The sequence below is a fragment of the Dermacentor andersoni genome, chromosome 4 (genome assembly GCF_023375885.2).
Source record: "Dermacentor andersoni chromosome 4, qqDerAnde1_hic_scaffold, whole genome shotgun sequence".
NCBI lineage: Eukaryota > Metazoa > Arthropoda > Arachnida > Ixodida > Ixodidae > Dermacentor > Dermacentor andersoni.
Genome location: NC_092817.1, coordinates 498,320 through 522,579, shown reverse-complemented (window position 1 = coordinate 522,579; position 24,260 = coordinate 498,320). Strand labels below are relative to the sequence as shown.

Sequence of the window (24,260 nt, the reverse complement as noted above, 5' to 3'; positions counted from 1 at the left end):
ACATCCGAGTTGACAGTGCCCACCGTCCCAGACGGTGTTGGAGCGCCCGGTGCCAGGCTGCAATACCAGTCAGCCCGTAGTGGCACCCGTGGCCCGCGGCTACCCGGCTCCCAAAGCCGCGACTTCATCAGAGTCAAAGAGATAGAAGAAGCTATTTACATAAGAAATTTGGACCACCCACGAGGCTTCCGTACTCACTCGCTTCAGGCTTGCCACTGCTCCGCGGGCGCTAGGCCTCGCTCTCCCAGGATGCAGACCATGTGGCTCTCGTACTGACGAATGTCATTTAAAAAAAACACCTGTGAGAAGGCTTAGCATGTTGACATGTTCAAACACACTACAGCCACCATCGCCTCGCTCAAGAAGGCACGCCGCCAACGCTAGCGATCAAAATCCACGCTAGCCCTACGCTTTGGTTCAAACAATGATCTCGAACGAAGCAAAACTGTTAAAACTATTGTCCGATGCCCCAAGAGCCCCACGTTGGGCAGCCAGATGTGGGGGTTCCACTTTGCGTGCGGCTAGGGCTGAAGGCGAGCATCCGGATCTAGCCCCACGCAGTCGCTTCATGGTACTCCCAACCCATAGCGCGGGAATCGCGGCTACACCGGGTTCGAACGAATAAGGCAACCGCGGCGTCAACGATAATAACGTTTATTGCTATTAGCAATAACGAACACTTGCAGAGGGACGTCCTCTCAGTAATAGTAGTAAATAGGCTTGCCTTGTTGCCTGGGTGGGTCAGACAAACAAAATCACTCACGGGTTGCGGCAGGTGCTTTCGTCCAGGCGGTCCAGGTGTCCGGCGTCCCAAGAGAGAGAGTCTCCCCCGGTGGCGTGCTTTTATGCCTTTTTACCTTTTCGCGAGGGGAAGTCCTCCTCGCCCGCGAGATACGTTTCCCTTTCCCTTGAGCCGCGGGGGGGGGGGAGGGGGGTATGCGCGTCACAAGAGCGACGGGGAAAGGGAGGCGGGTAGTGCCTCTCTCCCTTGTATACCCCGGCTCAACCCGTCCGCCACGTGCGAATGGGACGACGCGAGTACGCGGGAGGAAATGGGGGTGGGTGCTCCCCACAGGTTGATGCTCTTTAATTGCTCAATATGCAAATATGTAAAAATTGAATTTCACAAGATTAATAATGTAGAGTATGCTAACATCACAGTATAGTTCTGTAACGTGTTATTGGCAGTTACTTTTAGTAGTAACACTGATGGCTTGATTTTGGACATGTTGTAAGGATGAAAAATGAGAGTGATAGGTTTGACCCCAGGAAGTTATGCAATAGTTTAGATGGCTCAGAATGAATCTGTAATATTTAGTAATCAGAGTATGTAAAGCAAAATAACACCTGGCTTTGAGCTGAATTTTAATCCTGTATCAAGTTTTTCTTTGTAGTTCGTGGATATGCAAGTTAAACTTTAAGCTTGAGTCAAGTTCAACACCAAGGAATGAACAGTGGTTGGAGGGATAAATAGCATGCAAATCAATAAAGATTGGCAGAACTTGCGAATCATTATTGGGTCTATAACTGAAGATTACAAACTTAGTTTTGGGAGGATTCATTAGAAGTTTGTTTTTAGCACAGCAAGTATGGATCAGCATTAAGGGTCATTATAAGATTCTTTAAACAGTTACCCGAGGATAACAGTGTCATTGGCCTATAGGATGCATTCTGTTGAAGTTAGACATTTAGGTAGATCGTTAATATATAACAATAAAAGCAAGCCAAAAATTGAGACATGTATAACCCCGATGTTAATTAATGTTTTGTTAGAAGAAATGCTAGAAATGTATATTATTTGCTCACGATCACATAGGTAACTTTGAAAGAGATTTAGTGGTGTTCCTTCAATGCCGTAAGGAGCAAGTTTAGGGAATAAAATAACATGATTAATTGTGTCAAAGGCTTTAATGAAATTAAAAAACAGAACCAATTGTTACCTTTGTCAATTTCGATTTTGCATTTATCAGTGAAGTAAATAAGAGCAAGTTTAGTTTAATACCTGTGACAGAATCCAATATGTTTAGGGTGCAACAAGTGAAATTTTAGAGATAGCTGGACAGACGAGTGTGGATTAGTTTTTCAATAACTTTACTGAAAAATGGAAGAACAGAGATTGGTCTGTAATGGTATATCAGTGATTTACCACCCTTTTTAAATACCAGAATTACCTTACTTATTTTTAACGCACTGGTAAATGTACCTGTTTGAAAAATTAGATTAATTATTAAGGCAAGCACATTTGCAATGACATCAGCAACCAATTTTATGTGATTAGCATGAATATTGTATACACCAGCACTGGAGCATTTTAGGTTGATTATTATACTGTTTAACTCTTCCGGAGTTGGGAAAAGAAAGAATGAATGACTGCAATGACAAGTTTAGTACACACAGCGCCTGTGTGTACCACATCTTTGTGTCCTCATTCTTTCATGCTCTATAAGCTTCAAGGTGGAACAGAAATGGTTGAGGAGTAGTATCTCACGAATGAGTTGACGATGTCGGGAGGGGTAGAGGTAATGGATCCCTCGTGAGTAATATTAATTATAGTAGGACTTGTAGGTTTATTGAGAAAAGAATTGATCGAACGCTGCTGTTCTATTTTTTTGTCAGAACCAGTATGCGTAATTTCATTTTGGTAATAGCTTTTCTTCTCATTTTTCACCAGTGTTACAATACTGTTTGCAGCAATCTTTTAAGCGCAGAAAATCACTGTCTTTCAGTTTCTTTACATAAGTTATCCTTTTTACGTAAGCTATTGAGTAATCCTGATGTTAACCAGGGATTCCTAGGAGAGAAATAACTTTTATGGCACTGAACAGACGTTGCGGATGAGGTGACACAGTTGGCTATTATGGAGACAAAGTTTCTATAAGCTGACTCAGCATTGTTCATTGATATAACACTAGACCAATCAGAGCTAGATATTAATTGTACAAATTTAACATGATCAAACATGTGTTTAACAAAACTTGTGTTATTGTTGCTAAGACTGTTGTGAAAGCAGAGAGCTATGGGGAAATGATCCATAATATGACTTTTGAAGAATGAACACGGAATAAACATATCAGTATGTTTATTGTGCTGTTTATATAATACATGATCTGTAGCACATGCAAGAATGGTGCAAGAAGTTCAGTTAAATGCATGACTCGACGATCTGATGCATGTGGTGGTCCGGCAGCAGTGATGACACCCTGATTCGTGTCATGTTGCCTTGATGGACGTAAGTGGCAAAAAAAAGTTTTTTGTTGAATTGGTATCCAAACCTGGGGGCGGAGAGGGGGGGGGGGTACTCTGTAATTGTCCACCTAGTGAACATGTCCACTTCCTCTGCTGCTGAAGTGCTGATTGGCTAGAGACATGTCTGACATGTTCCTCAGCCCAGCAAAGCAGAACTTCAGCAGCAGACAAAATGAACGTGTCCACTAGCTACACACTTATAGAATACCCCCTTCCCCCTCCCTCTCCTCCCTAGGTACCCAGCATAGCAATTGCAGATTTTATCACCATGACAGCTGAATGACCGACTCGAGACAGTTTATGTACTTGTAATATTAACAGCTGACTGCAAACTGTTCAAATTACTGCCACGAAATTTTTGCTTATTTTAGGTTTCAAAAAACCAATACTTGTGCAATTTATGTACATTATTTATAACATATTTAACAGAAATAGCCACTGCACGTTTTGTGTGAGTCCTCAGCTGCTCTGGCACTGATTACCATCAAAGTTAGTTACTATACGTGTATTCTCGACCATCTTTGCTCCCATTGCCCCCCTATCTGCAGAGCCCCTCTATAAAGCATTCGCCGTTTCAAGTAAACGAAGCAGCATTTAAGTATAAGTTTGTATATTCCAGTGGCACAGCTGAAAAAGCTTTTAAATGTATTCAGAAACCACATCTTATATGACACTGGCAGTCGTGCTACCACTTGTAAAGTTTTTTATTAGTGGTCTGTCGTACGATATGATTAAAGCAATATCCTGAAGAAGCGTCAAAAGGGAACTGCTCTGCAGCATGCCCCGAAGGAAGGCATGCTGCACCACAACACACGCAGAATTAGCGCTGACACGAGGAAAGCATGTATTTAGCTGTTCAGTGTGCTAATGTTTAATTTTTCATTCATTTATTCATTTATTTATACTGTCAGCCGCCTTAGGGCTACTAGAGAAGTGTATAATAAAAACAACAAAAATTGGAGGACGCTTAAGCTTCGCCTTCAAGAGTGGAACGCGATAGCGTTATTGCACCCCGTTCGCATCGCCCACTCATTCGCTTGGCGTGCTCTTGACGAGACGAAGGGGAGAAGCGGGCGAGTGGCACGCCATCTGTCGGGGCAGTGCCGTACATTGCAAGGAGGGGGTCTTCTTTGTTTGCTGCAAGACAACTCTGCGTGTGTGCCAAGCGCAGAAGAAATGCGGCTGAAACGTACTTCGCTACTCATTTAACTGTGACCTCTGTAATTTACGTGCTCATAATTACCGATATACACTGCAGTATAACTTTCTACGGCACGTTTCTTAGGCAACACCACATTCACTACAGGCGCTTTTGTCCCGCTTTGAAGCATCGAACTCATGGCTGAGTGGTAGCGTCTCTGTCTCACACTCTGGAGACCCTGGTTTGATTCCTACCCAGCCCATCTTGCAAGTTGTTTTTATTTATGAATTGCCTTCCGCGATTTTTTGCTCACGGCCAACGCCGCCGACGCCGACGACACTGGCTTTTCTGCGACACGAACTCCTTAACGCTGTCGTGTTAAAAAGAAACATAGAATGCGACCGCGTTACAAGCTTTGACTCGCAAAGCTTGTCTTAGAATGGAAAAGACGTATGAAATACAACATACGTAGTAAAGTAATAAAGAAACCATTCACAATTTGGCACCGCATTGTCATAGACATGATAAGAGTCGATAAGATAATGTAAAAGTAAATGCATACATATTGGGCAATTCACTATGTGTTATTACAAAGAATTGTGCTTTTAAGACTTTCCAAAAAGGCAGTTAAGGACATCGAGGTTACAAGAGAGTCGGGTAACAAATTTCATTCTGTTATCGCCCTAGGAAAGAAGCTGAACTTGAAGCAATCATTGCGGGCGAGTGGAGGAGGAATGTACATACCATGACGATGCCTCGTTGACGCGTTCGTAGGAAGCTCAAGATAATCATCTGGTTTAATATATACTTGATTGTGAATAACTTCGAAGAGGAATTTTAATCTGTCGTATTTAGTTCTGAGCTCAAGTGGTGCTAGATCAGCTAATTGACTCAACTCTGTTGGAGAATGGATGTGACAATATTTATTAAATATATACCTGGCAGCTAGCCTCTGTATTCGGTCAAGTTTAGAACAGTTAGTTATGGTGTGTGGGTCCCAAACAATTTTAGCATATTCAATAATTGGTCCAACTAGAGTTTTGTAAGCAAGACATTTAATTTCAGGGGTTGTCCGATTGAGGTTCCGCCTCAAGACCACAGGGCTTTAAGCAATTTGATGCACACATTTTCTGTGTGTGTATTCCAGTGTAAATCTGATGTAAAAGTTAAACCTAAGTATTTGTGTTTTTCAACGTTCTCAAGTTTTTTGTCATCAATATAGTATGAATAACTAAGGGTATGCTTTTTGCGTGAAATAGACATAGAGACTGATTTTTGCGGGTTTATGGCCATTTGCCAATCGTCGCACCATTGTTTAATTTTTTGTAGATTAGATTTAAGTTCTTCTTGGTCTTGTCTCAATTGAATTTTGTTATAAAATACGCACTCGTCGGCAAACAAGTGCAGTAGTACAGTGATGTCAGTAGGCATATCATTAATAAATACGAGAAATAAGAGTGGTTCTAGTACCATACCCTGAGTTACACCAGAATCTAGAAGTGAGGGTACAGACTGGCAGTTTCCAGTTTGAACATACTATTCGCTACAATGAAGGTAAGATGTGAACCATTTCGTGATTGCGGGATTTTTAAATATGACGTCTATTTTGTGTAATAACTAAGGATGAGAAACTTTATCAAAAGCTTTCGCAATGTCTAGGTACACTATGTCAGTTTGGCCACGCGAATTAATGGTTTAAGAGAGGTCATGTACAATTTCTGTACATTGAGTTGTCATGGAGAGTTTCCTTCTGAACCCATGTTGATGGCTGTATAATACCTTATGATAATCCAGATATTCAATTAAATGTTTTGATACAATATGCTCCAGTAATTTTGAACACGTGCTGGTAAGGGAAATTGGCCGGTAGTTGCTGATGTCGGCTATTGCACCGCCTTTCCGTATGGGTACAATTTTGGCACGCTTCCAAGGACTCGGGAAACAGCTGGTAGTAATAGATGAGTGAAATGTAATGGCAAGATATTTTGAAACCCACTCCGCATACCTGCATAAGAATTCGTTGGGTATTTCATCTGGTCCGGGTGATTTCTTTATATTATTGTTGAGGAGCAAGTTAAGAATTCCTTCTTGAATAATTACTATGTCCTCTATTGGGGCCCTATCGGAGCTATCTACAAAGTGTGGAACCGTACCGTTATCTTGTGTAAAAGCAGATGAGAAAAAATCACTAGAGCTGTCAACCTGTTTATTGTTATTTTGGCTCGTATTCACGTGTGGTCGCTTACCCTTAAGATTAACGTAGCGCCAAAATTTTCCGGGGTCATCTGCAAGAAATTTTTTAAGTGTCCTTGCTCTCCCGGACTAGTTGTTTTAACTGTTTACTTAGATGTCGAATGAGTTCCTTATATTGTGAGGTGGCGTTTTGCGAACGGGCTCTTCGTTTCCTTTTCAGTTTCCTTTTAATATGTATAATTTCCCTCGTCATCCAAGGAGTTTTCTTCCTGACAATTTTGTGGCGTTTGGGGACAAAACGTTCGATGCACTGTCGTACAATGTTCGAATAAGTGTTCCACAGTAGGTCTGTACTGGCCCAGGAAAGGTAATGTATTAATAACTGGCCGAGGGACTGTTCTAAGAAGTCAAATGCACCGACGTCATCAGCAGCTTGAAAATCTAGAATGAACTTTTTTTAATGAGTACTAGGTATGTCTGCTATAATGTTTAAAGATAACATAACCATATTATGGTCAGATAGACCCTCTGCAACTTTACCTAACCTTCAGTGTATCCTAACATGGAACGGAAAAAAGCCAACAAGAACCGTTGGATGTACCTCCATAAAAACACTGCCAGATCAGTCTAACGTACCTGTAAAACAGTTTTGAGGGAGACATTGTGGCGATAGGTTTACACAAGGCTCACCTTACGAGCAACAGTCAGGAAGGGGCACGACGCTCATCCACTCCACAATGCACAGAGGCGCTACGGCAGGGTTCATCGACTCGCCAACACGGCGCAGAGAAGGCTGCAGAGTCAGATCGCCAACAAACGTGGGTTTATTCACCCAAGATACAGCACAGTTCAACACTCGGGGCACTTACGTACAAAGGCTCACCGCAAGACCAATTGAGTATGCGCACCCGTTGCGCTAGGGCTAAACGGTAAGCAGGCCACCAAGTGCGAGAACGAGGAGTCCCATGTAGCGAACTCGTTGCGGGCCTGTCAGCATCTGCAGTGGCGATGAAGCACTCAGCGGAAGAGAGCTTGGGTGGAGAAAGTGCCTGGGGGCTGCCACTCGGGAGGCCAATCAGGGCGCGTCCCTCCCGGTAACACTTGCTCACATGGTGATTGGAGCCGGGGAGAGAGTAGCATGGTTTGTGCGGGAAATTAGCTCCGGTGCTCGCCATGTCCGCCATGTTGCCGTAACGACGGTGGTTCCCGAAGATCAAACTAAGCACAACGCACAAGCTGGGGGAATGAGGTGTGGGAAGGCACCTCGATCCCCACAATGTCAGATGTAGCTGCCACAGCCTTTGTTTTTTTGCTCCAGAATAGCAGGACTGTATATGCCAGCTGAAATTTTCTTCATCTAAAGGAGTATAAGCTTCGTTTTTTTATTTTTCCGCTTTCTGAGGGGTTAACCTTCATTTAATTTGAACATGGAGTAAAAGGCATAGCTGTCCATGACCCCAAACAAAGATCAAAGTATACAAAAGTCAAGCACAAGTGAAGGTGGCACATTTCAGCAGGGCACCTATTGTATGGCGGTTTGAAAAAGCTGCAAATAATTTTCTTCTGGGACAGATGTACGTGTCTGTATCTTCTTTCTCAAGAATTAAGTAAGGACAAATTTACAGTTGATTGTGGTGTAGTTATGTCACATTCACTTCGACTCCTTGTCTCCAAAGTGCTGCATTTACACCTGAGTTCAGGTGTAAATGCAGTTGTTAGTTGAGTGCTCTTTGTGTCCATTCTGCTGTCTGGGGCAAATGTGCTAGGAAAACATTGATTGCATTGTGACAAGGACGCTCATTAGCCAGAAAAACCTGAGATGCAGGTGTGTATAAACTCCTCTGCCGCTATGCAGGTGCCCCCAGCGTGTGAAGCCAACCTTCCCTCGCGTGCCAGTGTGGAGCTGCCACCCGTGCAGGTGGCGGCCGAGTATCTGCAAGACCCAGGTGGGCCCTCGCAGAGGGATGCGGATGGCGTAGTGCTGCGTCGGGGCTCCTACCTCAGCGCCCTCGCTGAGATTGGCACGTTTGAGCACAGCCTCACCACCGACTTGCTCAACCACCTGGTGCTGGTGCAAAAGGTCTTTATGAAGGTACTGAACACACTCCTTGTCTCCAAAGAGCTGTTGGATCGTTCAAAACACCTATTTTAGCCATGTAGGAAGGGCAAACAAAATTTGGTCACTGGTTATCCAACTTGTGCCCTTGTGCAGCCAGATATGTTAATCCTTGAGCTGCAAACATTTGCATTTTGAAATTTTGGGGGGATTCTGGACACCGTGCAGACAGATGCTGGCATGAATTTCAGATGACACAGCTGGCGCTGCTGCACCAAATGACTGTGTGAATTACAAAGAAGGCACAGTTTTTGTGAAGATGAATACAGTGCTTCCTTGAGTCCTTACCTCACTCTTCTTGCCGTGGTGCAATTTCGTCGACATCAACAAATTCTTGGTCAGAACTAGGGATGTGTGTATAAAGAATAGTAGATTTTGAATAGAATATTGCATTGAATCAAGAAAAAAAGGCCAAATGTCTAATCGAATATAAGAAAATTTAAGACAAACTTATATGCTTCCAAATTTTGTGCAATAAGCAGAGTGCTGCACATGCTCGGGAGGCTAATCACATTACTGAACAAGAATCTTGCTAGTAAATACTCATAGGGTTTTCAGTTTAATGATGGGCCATACACTGCCTGAAGTCATGTGCCTAAACAATGGGCAAGAAGCCATGTCTGGGGAAGTCCCCAGTTTGACAGTTGAACTTGCATCCGTTAAAAGAGCTCCTTCTTTGCTTAATCTGGCTGATAATAGTGCTGGCTGCAATTCACTTAGGGGCGTAAACAATCAATTGCAGACTATTGCCACAAGGTACGACGACACTGAGAATCGGATGCATCGCTACAATCTTTTATTTTTTTAATTGGAAGATGAAGAAAAGGAGAACTGGGTAGCTTCAGAAAAAGAATATTCATTTCTGTTCTGAAAAGCTTGAACTACAAATAGCCAGCACGCAACTGGAGTGCGCACACAGCTTGGACATGTTTGCCGAAGGTAAACACAGCTCCATTATAGCTAAGTTTGCATTCTTTAAGGACAAGCAAATCGTCTAAAGGAATGTGCCTTTTTTATCCGAGAGGACTTTTCGCCATTTACATGAGAAGCTAGAAAAAAGTTCATTGAGTTTGCAAAAAGTAAAAACAAGCCCTTCAAGCTATCTGTGGACAAGCTTCGCATTCTAAGTTTTGGTACCAGAAAATCTCCACCTGGGTTGCTGCACGCCGCATTCAGAGCTATGACCGCCAAACCTATTGTGATAAGCATCTTCTCCTATGTGTTTTACAGCACGTGGTGCGTAGTGCCATTGGTAACGTACTGTGTGCCTTTAGTAGGCGATAATCCAAATGTGTCACCATTTCCTGCTGTAGGCGGCGTGATGTGGGCAACATGTTTTGCTTCGGCTGAATCCAGTGTTGCCCTCCAGCTCGATTTCATTTCAATTTCCCTTCACCCTTTTAGAACACTACGCAATAGGAAAACAACAAAATGTGTCTCGGGCCACCAGAGCACTACTAGCTCAATGCATGTCAGCATCTCGTGCTGCAACGATCTGTGCGACACTTTGCTTTACGTAGATGTCAACAATAGTTGAGTCTATCAAAGTTTTTTGGTTACTTTGTATCGTATGTTTTCCTAGTTGGCACGTTTTTTCTCGCAATTTTTTCTAATATGTATGAACGAGGTTCAACAGTTATGTTACAATTTGCAGGCATAGCTGTTAAACGAATCCGTGATTATACAGTTCAACCTCGCAATAACGAAATTGGTGGGAAACGAAAAAAAAATTCACTTTCGCAAGATTTTCGTTGTTGCGAAAAAAGACAGTGCAGATAGGTAATGCACTACAGAACAAAACTTTACTGTCAAAATTCCATTAGCCTATTTTGGCAAGGTTTGCTCGATGATATGGAACCGCATTGCTGACAGTGCAGAGTGCGCCGCATGCATCGACCAGCAGTGGCAGTACTGCCATGGCGCAGTATTCTCGGTCAATTGCTTTCAGAGATGCGATCACTTTTGCGAGATTTTGCGTAACTCAGCACCAGTCAGCAATGCAGCAGCATTTCTCCAGGGCATACTGTTGCCCATAGGCGCCAACGCGTCCAATGCCGAGCGCAAAAGTTATTGCATCTCGTGTACCCGAAGGTAAACGATAGAGATAACGGCCCTTTTGTGCAAATATACGTCCGGCACCGTATCCGCACACTGTGCCTGTCGGGTGGCACCAAACCAGCATTCTTGAAGCAAGGGATGTATATTCCCGGACGATCGCTCAATCATGGCCTGATGCATGACACTCCGTATGCTGCGACTGCCATCTCAAGTGCCATAAACAATTCTGTGTCGGTGGGACGTGGATTTCTTTGTTTTTGCTGCATTTTTCTCACTGAGGCGCACATTACGCAGTGCACTGCCATGATAGGCAATTGTTGTTTGAAACACGCATTCAGTTTGCATTCAATTTCACCTCACACAATTGGCCTATAGGCCTCGCCGAGTTGTCAGCCGTGGGGAACGTAAACTGAACGCGTGTTTCGAACAATAATCTACGATCTTGCCTAGTAGGCATGCAAAAACTGTCGTCACATATCGGTAGCAACATGCGTGCCGCTTCAAACAGACGATCAACAAACAAGATGGCGGCCATGACGTGTTTTCAGCGCACTGATCGCTTCCGGCGCTTTGGTTGTTTTTGTGAACAAAACTGGTGGCGCCCACACAAGTGTAATGTGGTGGTATTTTATGCAATTTTAGTGCAAGACAATCACATTTGAGCACATTTTGGACCCTGCTAGCCTTACGTGAGTAGGTAATATGCGGAGCTATGTTCTGGCAAATTTCGTTGATACAGTGAAACCTCGTTAAACCGTAGTTGGCCGGAGCTCGGAAAATGTACGTACTAAACGGTAGTACTGTTTAACCGAAATAGCATGAGATCGACCACTTACCTGTCAAAAACAGAACTCAAAGAGTGCGATGAAAGGGAAAAAAACATTCAGTATTTATTCACTTCGCGTGATAAAAGTGTTATTTTCGTTTGATGCCGTGACGGCCTAGCACGATGACAGCGGCCTCAAACTTACTGAAGCTGCATGCCAGCTTTTCAACCAGCCCCTCTTCACGGCAAACACTCGCATGGCAGATTTCTCGTTGGCATTACGTATTCTCCGTGCACGTGCACAGTAGTGCTGCAGAAGTCCCGGGGCACCTTTTTCATTGCCAGGTGCCGGAGTTTGGAATACTTTTCGTTTGGAATAGAGTTACGTTATCGCGCCCCTGTTCTCGTCGCAACGATTGCATTCATGGGGCTGACGTAACACGCAGCTTATGCCACTGTCGGGCCTGAATCGCCCGTGCTTTCGCATTCCGTGTCGTCCTCATCACTGTTGATAGTCGACACTTCAGCAACAACAGAGGCAACGATGGCGAAAAGTCGAACCTCGTAGCCAACATGTCTTCATGGTCGCAGCAGCGCTGCCGAGCAACTTCTTCGCATTCCAAATGCCACACACCATAGTCAACAGCAGATCCCTGTTGCGTGCCAGCGCAGACTTCTTCGTATCGCGTTCGATAGCACGGACGATGTCTAATTTTTCTTCTATGCTGAGTACCCGGTGTCTTTTTTATCCGAGCTTCGGCATAACGCAAGTCCTGGCTTGCACGACGCCATAACGCTCTCTGGCATGGCAAAATGGCATGGCAAAATTTAAAACAGGAAGAAATGCGTGGTTATCGGCGATAGTCACAATGGTACGAGGAACAGCAACTTTGCATAGCAGGAGAACATTGACATTAGAAGTCGGCACATAGTCACCATTAGGAACTGATGGGAAGCATGTCAAAGGCATATACAATTAAACCTCTATATAACAAACATCAGTCTAACAAAATTCTCAATATAACCAAGTATTCAACTTTTCATAACCTATTTTCCATAGAACATTATGTATTTAGAACTTCAATATAACAAAGTGTGTTTGTATGTGATTTCAATACAACGAAATTTCCCTGCCGCCACAAAGGAATGCTGAGGCAGTAAATGGAAACATCTGCAGCAGATGGTCAAATGATTGAATTACAAGCGGCTGCTTGCAAACGCACCTCTCACAGCAATGGCCAAAGTGGAGCCGCATCATGTTCTGTATAAAGTCCAAGTGCGATAAGATCCTATCACGCCCTATGCACTGTGTGCTTAAGGGGGCACATGGCCTTTGAAAACCAAAAAAATCGCGAAAAAGTCAATTTTCGGAAAACCACATATTAGGGCAGTATGTCTTATAAACTACCATTTCTGTATATATCAAAGTCTAATTCATCGCGAAACTATTTCAAATAAAGTTTATAACGAGCCGCGGCAGCCGAAGAGCAGCGAGCGAGCGATCAAAATACCCCTACTTGGCACGAACGACATTTCTCCACCGCTCCCCCGAGCGCCGCCATTTTGGTGTTGTTTTGTTCGTGCACTCTTGTGCTTTTTTTTTACCCACCTCTTGCGGCGGTGGCGGCGGCAGCAGCGTGGGAGATGCGTAAATCGCTCATGATTGGAGGGCTCGCGAGAGCCTTAAAGTTTCCCGCGGCTGAGACGCAAAGCTGAGATTGGGCAAAGCGCGCGCTCCTCAAGGACACAGGGGAGCCCGCGACTCCCATTGGCTGCTACGTGCAATGACGTATTGGTCTCCTGCATAATGCATCCAGCCGTCATCTGCTTTGGCTCTTCTATCGGTGGCACCGTTTGTGTGTTGTGCTTGCCATCGTCTATCTTTGCAGCTGTTTTCATATTCTTCAAGTTTCTACCGTCCTTACGAAACAATTTTCAACAGTCTTTATGAGACCGTTGCGTTTAGCCTGCTGATCGTTGTGCGGTCGGCCACGATCTGCCCAAAGAAACTAGAGACGCTACACGCATTCTGTGCAAGGACCCATTCTATGAAGCTCGCCCACATAGCGAAGCTCGCCGCTCGCCTGCACGCTGACGATGATTGCACCGATGGTTCCTATAGGTCATCTTCTGCTTCATCTACGCAAGAGCGTGGTTGCGTCGATGCTTCTAGCAACGTGACTCCTGCTCCACCGGCGCAAGAATTTGTCGTGATGAGTGCACCTGGTGTCTCGTGCTCATCGACAGCGGCTTCCACATCCTCTCTTTCATCTGCCTCAGACAGTGCGATCGCGTCATCTACTGTGCACTTGAAAACACGTTTCCTGACGTGTGAGGAGAAACAGGCGGTCGATAAGAAACCCGCTGCTGTGCAACGAAGACTTGGTGCTATGTCAGCGACGGAGCGAAAATTTCAAGCAATGGAGCGCGATCCTGAAGCTGCCACTGCTACAAGCGAAGGAGAAAAATTTCTCCTTGTGCAAATGGATGCCCTAGGCGACCTGCTGTCCGGGACAGCGGTGCTTCGCAACTGGGATAAAGGTTCAAAGAGGCACCCAACTTGGACTTGCAACAAGGCTTGAGCTGCTATGTTTACATTGTGGAGTAGTTGCAAGCTCGTGGAGTTCTGCTCGTCAGAATGACTCGATGGCCTTTGACATGAATATAAGAGCCATTGTGGCAACAAAACAGATAGGGAAGACACAAACAGCCCTCAATGACTTTTGGGCAGCGATGAACGTGTCCCATCGTGGCCTGCTTCATAAGACTTTTCAGAAGCACTCGAAGAAATTCAGGGAACCACAGACACAGTGCATAGAGAAGTTCTATGCAGAATCTGCTTCTGCTTTGAAAACCACTTACAAGGAAATGGGTCCATGTTTCAGCAGGGATATCACAGTAAACTTTGATGGAACATGGCACAAGTGTGGCCACACGTCCCATATTGGAGTTGGTGCAATAATTGCAATCATACGGGCCTCATCTTGGACGCCATCGTTTTATCGAACCAGTGCCTTGGTTGCCAAGTAGGATCAAACCCTGGAGACCCAGGCTACACAAGCTGGCAGGAGGATCATGTGTGCCAGAAAAACACTGACTCTAAGTCTGGGAGGATGGCGGTTGAGGCAGCTGTCATCCTTTTCTCACGTTCGGTGCCAAAGCACAACCTCCATTACACAACGCTCCTGTCTAACGGAGATAGTGCCACCTTCTCTGCCCTTGTGCAAAAAAAAAATGCTTCTGGACTGGTTCCCATTTCGAAAGAGGAATGCCTGAACCACGTCCAGAAGAGGATGGGGACAGCACTGCGCAACCTTGTGCAGAAAAGTGACAAGGCTTTAGTAGGGAAGGGCAGGCTGACAAAGGCCTTCATCCACAAGTTGACCGACTATAATGGCTGGACCCTACAGAACAATTCCAACAATGTGGCTGCAATGCAGCATGCAGTGATGGCATCGTACCACCACGTGACATCGATGGACGAGGATCCTTACCACGACTTGTGCCCTGAGGGTACAGACTCGTGGTGTCATCATAACACCAGCAAGAGTGATGGTGTGCCACCTCCGAAGCATCGGTACAATCTTCCAGGCTATGTTGCAGAAGCACTGCTATTTGTTTATGAGCGCCTCTCACAACGCTGCCTGGGAGCAAAAACACAGAATGCATCAGAATCATTTTGCTCTGTGCTGTGATCCCTGATGCCCAAAGAGCAGCATGCGTCGCTGATTGCTGTATAGACAGCACTGCATGAGGCAGTTTTAAGATATAATGCTGGCTAACACCTGGCCACCTGGCCATTCGACGGGCAGCCGAGAAAGATCCTCTGCGCTTGAAAAAGGCCAAGAAGCGATCGCAAGAGAAGGTAGAAAGGCGGCAAAAGAAGAGGGTGCCTAAGGACATCTCCAGTTATGCTACAGGGTCATTTTAGACCAATATATGTGCTCAAAACAATCATAGCTAATTTTCTCAATATTACTTTTTTAGCTGGTGAGGCTGCTTGTTCCAGTCATATCTCTGTAACCACTCATCATATTTCTACAAGTTTTTTTTTGTGTGTATCTGAATAAATTTCCAAGGGCAAGACAAGCCCTTTTTAACATATATACTGTGTCTGTGATTTGTGTCATATAATCAAAATTTGATTGATAGAATCTTAATCACTAATACTAAATTCGGTGGTCTGCTAAAATTTTTCAGAAAGGAAACTCTGTCTTGCCCTGAGGTATTCATCTGGGAATCATCATGGTGAATTTCACAGTTGCAGCACCTTTTTAAAATTCTCCAGGCCTGGAATGAGAAAACCATGTGCACCATTCTGACATTTTGTGGTAACTTGAGAACCAGTGAACATAACTGCATCAAATTTTGTAGTTCTACTAATGCTTTTGCTATGAGTCTATCCTAAAAATGTCATTAAGATATCTCAATAAACAAGAAAGTTGGTATCCGTGGGTAGCCTCTCTGCTTAAGGTGTGAGTGAAAGTGCGCGAGGGTGAGAGTGCCACCTTCCCACATGAGCAAAGGGAAAGGTGGGATGGGAGCGAAGTTCGTGGTAATGCGATAAAGCGTGCGTGAGGGCGGGGGGCAGAGTGAGGAGTAAGTTGGTGCTTCTCTATTTCTGGCACGCATCTCGGCCATGGCAGCACATGGCTACAAGTGCGGCTGACCACATACGCAGCCGCGCACCCTGCTTTAAAGGTAATCTGCCGCATGTGCAAAGAGTGGGCATGCTGAGATGGCATGGCACCATCTAAGCTATCTCACGCGTTTAGTATTGGAGGTTGCATAATCTTCAGTTTCGGTGACTCGTTGGAGCAAGAGGCAGACGAAGCATTTCTTCCCCACTGCCGACTCTTTTCCTGATAGCGTTGCGGTCACTGGGACAATGCTATCAGCCGCAGGGGCAGAGTGCACGCGAAAGCGTAGCTGGCTTCACTTAATTCGTACTGCCGATGTTAAGATATCGCTGACGTACGTGTCATCATTCATCACCGACTCCTAAAAAAATCGACCGTATTGCACATTATTTGAGTTTGGGGTTTTGTGTTGCCTGAATATTGTTCTTTCGTTATAAAACAGTTTCACAAAATAACTTCATGCTTTTTACTTAGCACCGAGGTGAAAATGCGCAAATTCTAGCGTTTTTGCTAAATTTTTCATGAAAAAAGGTCTGGGTAGGATACCTGGAATTACTTTATAGAAATGTCACTAAAGCTTACCATCTTCTAAAATTTTATTTTCGGCTATGTGATGCTCACAGGCTCCAAAATAAAAGCCTGAATGTGGCAAAAACACTATTTTGGCCTATGTTTAGACATTTATGACACACTAAGGTGGTCTATAAAGAATAAGCAGAAGAGCGGATATCATTGAGAAAAATAACAGCTTTCGCCCCAGAAATTTTAATCAAAGCAATTTGCATTTTCATTGAGAAAGAAATTTTGAATTTGAGTCCCACCATTGCATTACTTTGGCTCGGGCTTCCGCTGCACCTGATAGCATGTTGGCGGGAAATACAAACCAGGGCAGTGCACATGGTGGTCTGTGTGGTGAGGAATGAAAGGCAATATCACCAGGAGTTCATAAGAATCTAATAAATTTCACGATCTAGCAGTAGACGTTGGTCGCCCTCGGTAACGCCTTCTACGTCTGCGGGTGTTTCGCTGCGAATAGAAATGACTACGATGGAGCAAGGCAGGATGCTAACTTGGTCCTCTAGTACACTCAAGGCATGATGACTATGAGCACTCTCCGGCTGTATTGCTTGATCTTCAGATAACATTATTGACTTTGACTTCAGGTCAATGATTAAGCCATGTTTGTTCAGAAAGTCGATGCCGACGATGACGTCTTGTGAACACTCTTGGAAGATAACGAAGGTGGCAGGGTAGGTCCGGTCATGAACTGTAATCGTTGCCATACAGATTCCACTCGGCATTATTAGATGTCCTCCAGCAGTCCTAATTTGGGGGCCTTCCCACACAGCCTTAACTTTCATGAACTTGGCGGCCAAGGGTCCACTCATCACAGAGTAGTCGGCTCCTGTGTCTACTAACGTGGTGACTGTGTGGCCATCGAGCAACACGTCAAGTCAAGTCAAGTTTATTTCCAACAACACCGAGTTGGAGGTTCTTGGGCGAAAAGATGTCGCAGACGTCTTGAGAGTGCCCAAGGATCCATTAAATAGCAGCAGGCAGATAACAAAAATAATCATCTGAAAAACTGTACAAAAATGTAGGCATGAAATATAATTCACGCAACGCAACCCTTTTAGTGCACAAAATAGTTGCATAGCCGGTGTCTCCAATGGCTCAAACAGTGTGGCCCCCGATGGCAAAGCTGTCCCCACATTGCCAGCCTCGGGAGAGGATGTTTACCTGGTGGACCCCATTGCTTCCTCTGGTGTCATCTTCAGCAGGCAACTACTTAAGGCACAGCAGAGTGATTCATTTTGTTGAGAAATCGTTGACGGGCTCACAGAGCCGAGCTCCCAAGAGGAGCGGGGCGGCAAAGCCATCAGGCACACACGGACAGCTGGTATTGCAGCTGGTATCGGTGGGGATACCCTGCAGTCTAAGGAAAGCCTACTTGAGCTATTTCCACGACTCGTGGTTGGCCCGACATGCAAGCGGCCTTAAGACTTTTAAAAAGTTGTGCCGCTCCACTACCTGCCCAAGCATGAAGCGTGACGCTCTTCATTACGCCCGCTCATGCCTCATGTGCAAATGCGTGAAGCCGCGCATGAGCAAACCTCCTGGGCTCATGCAGCCAATTGACAGCCAGCTACCCTGGCAAGTTGCGGCCTTTGCCATTATGAGATCCTTTCCCAGAAGCCAGCGAGGCTACATTTTTCCCCTGGCTGTCACAGATCACTTCATGAAATGGGTTGAACTTTTTCCCTTTCGGAACTTAATGACCAGCGCAATCTGGGGCAAGTTCACCTAGATCTTTGACCACTTCGGCTTTCCGGCGGAGCTCGTATCAGACAATGCATCCTTTTTCACAGCCAAGGTGCTCGTGGATGTGTGTGCTGCCTTTGACATTAAACATTGCAAGACAACCATGCATCACCCACAGGCAAACCCAACAGAGTGGATTAACCGGAACATCAAGCCCTTGCTCGTGGCCTTTGCCCAGCAACACAGGGATTGGGATGTCTGTTTCAACGAGGTAGAGTTCTTGCTGTCCACACCTGCCTACCTCAACTTTGAGAGAGAGAGCTGCCAAACCCCATGGACCGCATTCTGTGGACCGGCAGCAGGGCATGCACCACGAAAGCCTGCTTTTCTGGCTATGCAGCGGAATTGTGCTCTCAGATGGACGTGGCCCTTGACCTGGCCCATTCTAACCTGGCAAAAGCGCGAGCTGGACAGAAGCCCAATACGACCGGTCACATGGGGACGTGCACTACGGTGTCGACGATCTTGTCCTCAGGTGCAACCATGTTTTGAGTGATGCGGCCGAAGGCATCTCTGCCTCCCTGTCGGCCAAATGGTCAGGCCCATACCAAGTGGAGACCAAAATGTCCCCTCTGGTATACAAGCTGGCTGGCTCCCAAGGGAGACCAGTCGGTGGTCCAGCTCAGGTCTCGGACCTCAAACCTTTCGTTGCCAGAAGCGGCGACTGGGGGAGAGGGAGGCGGTCAACAAACCGCAGGCAAACCGTGACACAGCTGGCCCTAGGCCATGCCACCCGTACAACCTGTGGGAATGCACCTAGGCAGCTTTTCTCCCACCAGCTTGTAGCCAGACTTTATTCCCTACCGGGCAGCTGAATGGAGAAATGCAGCTACAGTGCGAGGGCGCACATCGAAGGGGTGACAGGCCCTTCTGACCTAATTTACCCTCGAGTGCCGACCCGGCCTCATAGGGACACAACTAAGGAATTTTCCCCTACCAGCAGGTAGATGGACATTATTCCCTACCACCCTGGTAAACAGAGGAAATCAATGGTTGGTGCGCACATGTCGAAGCATTGACGGGCTCCCTTAGCCCAATATACCTTCTTGTGCAGTCCTGGCCTTTCACTGGTGGACGAGCTTCTCTACAACCCTGAAGTAACGGGTCATTGGCGGTCTATTCACCTGCATAAACACTGCTACATGCTCGGTAAGTGGGGTTTGTGCCCTCTCCACCCGTGCTGAACGCCGGCAAGAGGGGAGAGGAGTTTTCCCCCCTCAACCACGCTTACTCACCAGGCTGAGGGGCTTACCTCTCTAAGTACGGCGATGCAGAAGGAAGCGCACTCCCTTATTGGCCCAATACTCCTTCCTATTCAGCCCAGCTAGGGACTGCTCTGATTAGGTAACCTTGGTAGTGCATCAGAGGCCACACTTTCCTTCGAGCACTGCCTTACCTTCATCGCATCACTTTCTTTGTTTGCTTGTTCGTGATGCCCTCACAAAAGCGGCCGGATGCTGCACATTGCCGCTCAAAGCCAAAGTCCTGTGTGGCGGCTCCTGCTTGTGGCATCGAGGCTTCGAATCACCCCTCCAAGCCGGCCCAGAAGTCACCCAGGCCAGCACCTGTCCATGCACCCTCTGCCCCTGCTGGCCCCAAGAAGCGGCTGTCTTATCAGAACGTGGCAATGTGGCCCTTCCAGCAAGGTCAGGCGGCTCCTGTGGCCTTAGTCTCCACTCGGCGTTTGCAGGAACAACAGAAAGTGGAAATCGGAATAGCAGCACGGGACTACCCCCACCCTTTCCAGGGCCGCGCTCTCTCAGACCAGGGCCAGGCGACTGGCGGTGCGGCAACACCGGCGGACCCATCGGCAACCTTTCTCGACATGTGTGGAGTGTTCACCATGCACCCGGCAACGCACAACAGGTCGCTAGTGCACAAGGCCAAAGCGGAAAACAAGGAAAAAAGGGTCCAACAGGCAAACTCAACTCTGACTGCGCAGCCTCCCTTTGCCCCCCGAATCACTGCACTTGGTTGCTGCAGCCCTTGCGGCTGACCCTAACTTCATGGTGGCCATTGCGGCGGCTATTATTGCGTTGACCCCATCCACAAAGGAGGTGGACTCTCGGCACAAGCGGGCAGTTAATATGGCCACGGAGGAAAAAATGCGCTTTCCAGTCCACCGGCTATGGACTTCAGTTTTCTGGATTAAATGCCAGAAATAAAGGTGGTGGTTAATCAGGCAGGCATCACGGTTTCTCATACTGGCTGTGGTTTTTAGGAGGATTTAGGAGGAGGGAATGCGGAGATCAAGGTGCCTTCCCGCGCCTCGTCCCCCAGCTCGCGCATTGTGCTTAGCTCGATCTCTGGGAACAGCTGCCATAACGGCAACATGGCGGACATGGTCAGCGCGCCGGAGCTAATTTCCCATGCAAACCATGCTTCTCCCTCCCAGGACGAATCGCTGTGCAAACAAGTGTCACTGGGACACGCCCTGATTGGCCTCTCAAGTGGCGGCCCCCGGGCGCCCTCTCCACCCGAGCTCTCTTTCGCTGACCGCTTTATCACTGTGGCTGATGCTCACAGGCCTGCAACAAGTTGGTTATATGGAACTTTTGCTCCTATGACTTCTCGTTCTCGTGCTTGGTGGGCCGCTTCCCAGTTAGCCCTAGCACAGCGGTGCGTGTACTCGATCAGTCTTGCGGTGAGCCTTTGCCCATAAGCCCCATGACTGTCACACTGTGCTGTATCATGGGAAACCCGTGTGTGTTGGCGATCTGACTTTGCAGCCTTCTCTGCACCATGTTGGAAAGTCGACAAACCCTACGGTAGTGCCTCTGTGCGTTGTGGAATGAAGGAGCGTCGTGCTCTTTTCTGGCTGTCGCTAATAGGCTGAGCCTTGTGCAAACCCATCTCCTCACGTTCTATTAATTAAAAAATATTTTTCAGGCTTTTTAATACTACTGATCTGTAATCGTTGCTAGCATCTAATTTGGAGTTTTCTTCGGTAGGAGTAGACAGTACTGTACATATACCTTTATTTCTATTTACCTATAAGTTACTGATAGGTTGCTACATTTTTGTTATGCAGTGCTAGGAGACTTCCGGGCATGTGCAGCACTGTGTTTTCTTGCCCATGGTCTGCGAGGCATTAAACATTGCGATAACCTTTCTGATATCTGATTTGATATTCGGCTTTTTTGTTTTTGCTTATTTGATTCTGTATTCAATTTGAGGTCTAGTATTTAGTATTTGCACACTCCTAATAGGCCTATTTGATACCCTTCAATATTTCAATATTGGTGAAAATGATATCATGAGTGGGTTTATGCGAAATAAGCTAAAGCGTGATGCCATGTATCAGCATCGCAAGCCTCCAATGAATAATTTGTGTGAACTCTGAACAGCCTGTTCACCGATACATGGCCAATACATGGCATGGGAACTGACGAAGTTTTAAGACACAGACACAGCATGCAAATATGGAACGTGAGCAAACCTAGCTTTTGGCCAGAACAGAACATATTCAGAATGCACTTTTGCTCATCAAGTTTTTGCAACGCAGGAGGTGAACGAGGTTGTGCAGAAGATGTCTGGCACACGACCACTGCGCCTTTGGGAGGGTGGTGGTGGCAGCAGCAGCAACAGTGCTCTGGGTGGAGGCCAGCTGCTATTCTCTCTGCAGCTGCGACTGCGGGGCATCCGGCTCACTGCCACGACCCCCACAGCTAGTGCTGTGCGCCTCGAGACAGGCACCCTGGACTTGCAGCTCTCCAACAGAGTGCAAAATGCCTCGCGTGCGGTCACAGCCATGAAACTCTTTGGGAAAGGCCAGGTGGACCTCAGCCTGGCTCTGGGCCAGCTGGTCAAGGTAAGCTGGAGAGTGAATGCATAAGTTACCGCTTTTTCAGCTTTCAATGCCTCATGAGAACTTGAAACTCTTGACGCATACTGTGCATTTTCATGTTCCTGCACCACCTGAAATTCATGCCATTGACAAAGGCATTTCTTTTCACATTTCACATGGAAACCTAGCTGTGTAGATTTTTTGTGCTGTGTCTGAAGAGAACTTCCACCACACTGTGCTAGGTTGTTATAGTAAATGTTGTGCGTCCGCTAACAATCGTCCAATAAAACTTTTTCTCTTATTTATTTTTTTTATAAATTGGGGGCACATTACATTGAGTGCATTTTTATTTTCTTACTTGAACCCACGAAAATTAGATGTGTGCTCGATATGGGGGCGCATTACAATTGGGGGAGGAGGGTAAGTTTCAGGGTTAACATAGATGCAGAGCGTTGGAAATGTTCGTCAAATTGGTATGCAGATTACCATATTGTAGTTGGCATGGTCTCTTGTTAAAAATTAAAAGTAATCAGTGTAGCCTGCTCCCGGCTTCTGACTTCAAGGCTCAAGTAGTCCAGAAGAACAACTACAGTAGAACCTCATTTATGTGTGTTGGAGAAAAACTAGAAAACACATACTAACCAGGAAAATGTATGACTCAAAGTTGCTAAAAATATGGCACACTCGACTGTAGGTGAAATCTACGTAACACTAAGAGTTTCGCTAATCATTACAGCAGAAGGGTCCGACATGCACTGAACAGGTGGGGCTTAAGACATTTGTTGTTGTTCTTGCAGGTTCCAGAAGTTTAGATTTGCGCTACTTGAAATTGGGCTGTGTCAGCAGCTTTTTTGGGCAAGCTAATTTGGCGGGAAGTGCCCACTCAGCGAGAGTCCTTGCAGCACAAGATGCTGTTGCAACACGCTCTGTTTTGCTAAAACAGAGCCGCACTGTTTTAAAATGACGATGGGATACTGACGATGGGATACGCCGGCCACTACGCATTCATGCCACTCAATCGCTCCGGTCCCTGACCACAAGGGACTGTCTGAGGAAGGCTGTTGGTTCCGTTGGGTTGCCAGGCTGAGGTTCCTGAGAGGGAACTGGTGTCGGTGGCTGTTGCTCGTCTGGTGATCCGCAAGGTCGACAAGCCAACACCGTGGTGCTCCGGTGTCGGCTTGTCGACCTTGCTTATCACTCCTCTACTCTCCGATTTGTCCAGCTCGTGGCGGACAACTTCAAGCAGTGGGATGGGAATCCTGCAAACAATGCTTAGCAAGAAAGGCATGGCATCAGGCTTCAGCCAGATGATGTACTAATCCTTGAGAGTGCCCAATTCCCTACGAGATTGACGTGCAACATTATTTTCTACACACTACTTGGAGAGCTTGGAGTGCTGGCAGTCCCAAAAGAGGCACGGTGAGAGAACACCTCCCCCCTACCCCCCTTTCGGACTGCCACTAGCCCTCGCCTTGCTTTCACATTCAAACTTTCCCTTTCATCCATGTTGCTCTTTTGGAGCCCACCTCCTGAAACTTTCTGTTCCATGGGAAAAGAGGGGGTTCTTTCGTAAGAAAACTTCGGGGGGAGGGTGGTGGTTCGACCCCCCTTAGTTACGGTTTGGTGCCGAATCAATCCAGGTCTATTTGCAACAGCCACACATCATTCAGAAAGCCAACGAACCACCTCATAAATGAAAGGAAGAGATAACAGATGAATGAGGAGGAGGAGGAGGAGGAAGGGGTGCTGTAGCGATCGTCATGCGAGCTTGCAGTGACCTTGCAGATTTTAGATTCTTTGACAGTAGGCAAATCACTCTGAACCTGACAACGAAATGGCGCCGACGGCACCTGCTCTTTACTGTCAGTGCCGACTACACGCAGAGTAGTGATGGAGTCATGTGATGCGCAGTCCTTTTGTCTGTCATGCAGATTGGCAGATTGGTCTTACGATAACCCACCTGCCGTAAAGTTTGGACAGCCCTTCCGCAT

General features: G+C 46.3%; 1 protein-coding gene and 1 pseudogene across 6 annotated transcripts in view; both read left to right on the top strand.

Annotated features, from left to right (window-relative positions):
* The window catches only part of tweek (transmembrane protein KIAA1109 homolog tweek), a 647,796-nt gene that overhangs the window by 374,975 nt on the left and 248,561 nt on the right, over positions 1-24,260 (top strand). For all 6 annotated transcript variants that reach the window (XR_008613545.1, XR_008613544.1, XM_050182732.3 and 3 more), the window contains exons 36-37: positions 8,436-8,672; positions 21,988-22,293. Coding sequence is in view for 4 of the 6 variants with exons in the window: in XM_050182732.3 (XP_050038689.2) it covers positions 8,436-8,672; positions 21,988-22,293 (543 nt within the window). In the remaining 2 variants the exon portion in view is untranslated. The remainder of the gene's footprint in view (positions 1-8,435; positions 8,673-21,987; positions 22,294-24,260) is intronic.
* LOC140217083 (uncharacterized) lies at positions 13,309-15,919 on the top strand (annotated as a pseudogene).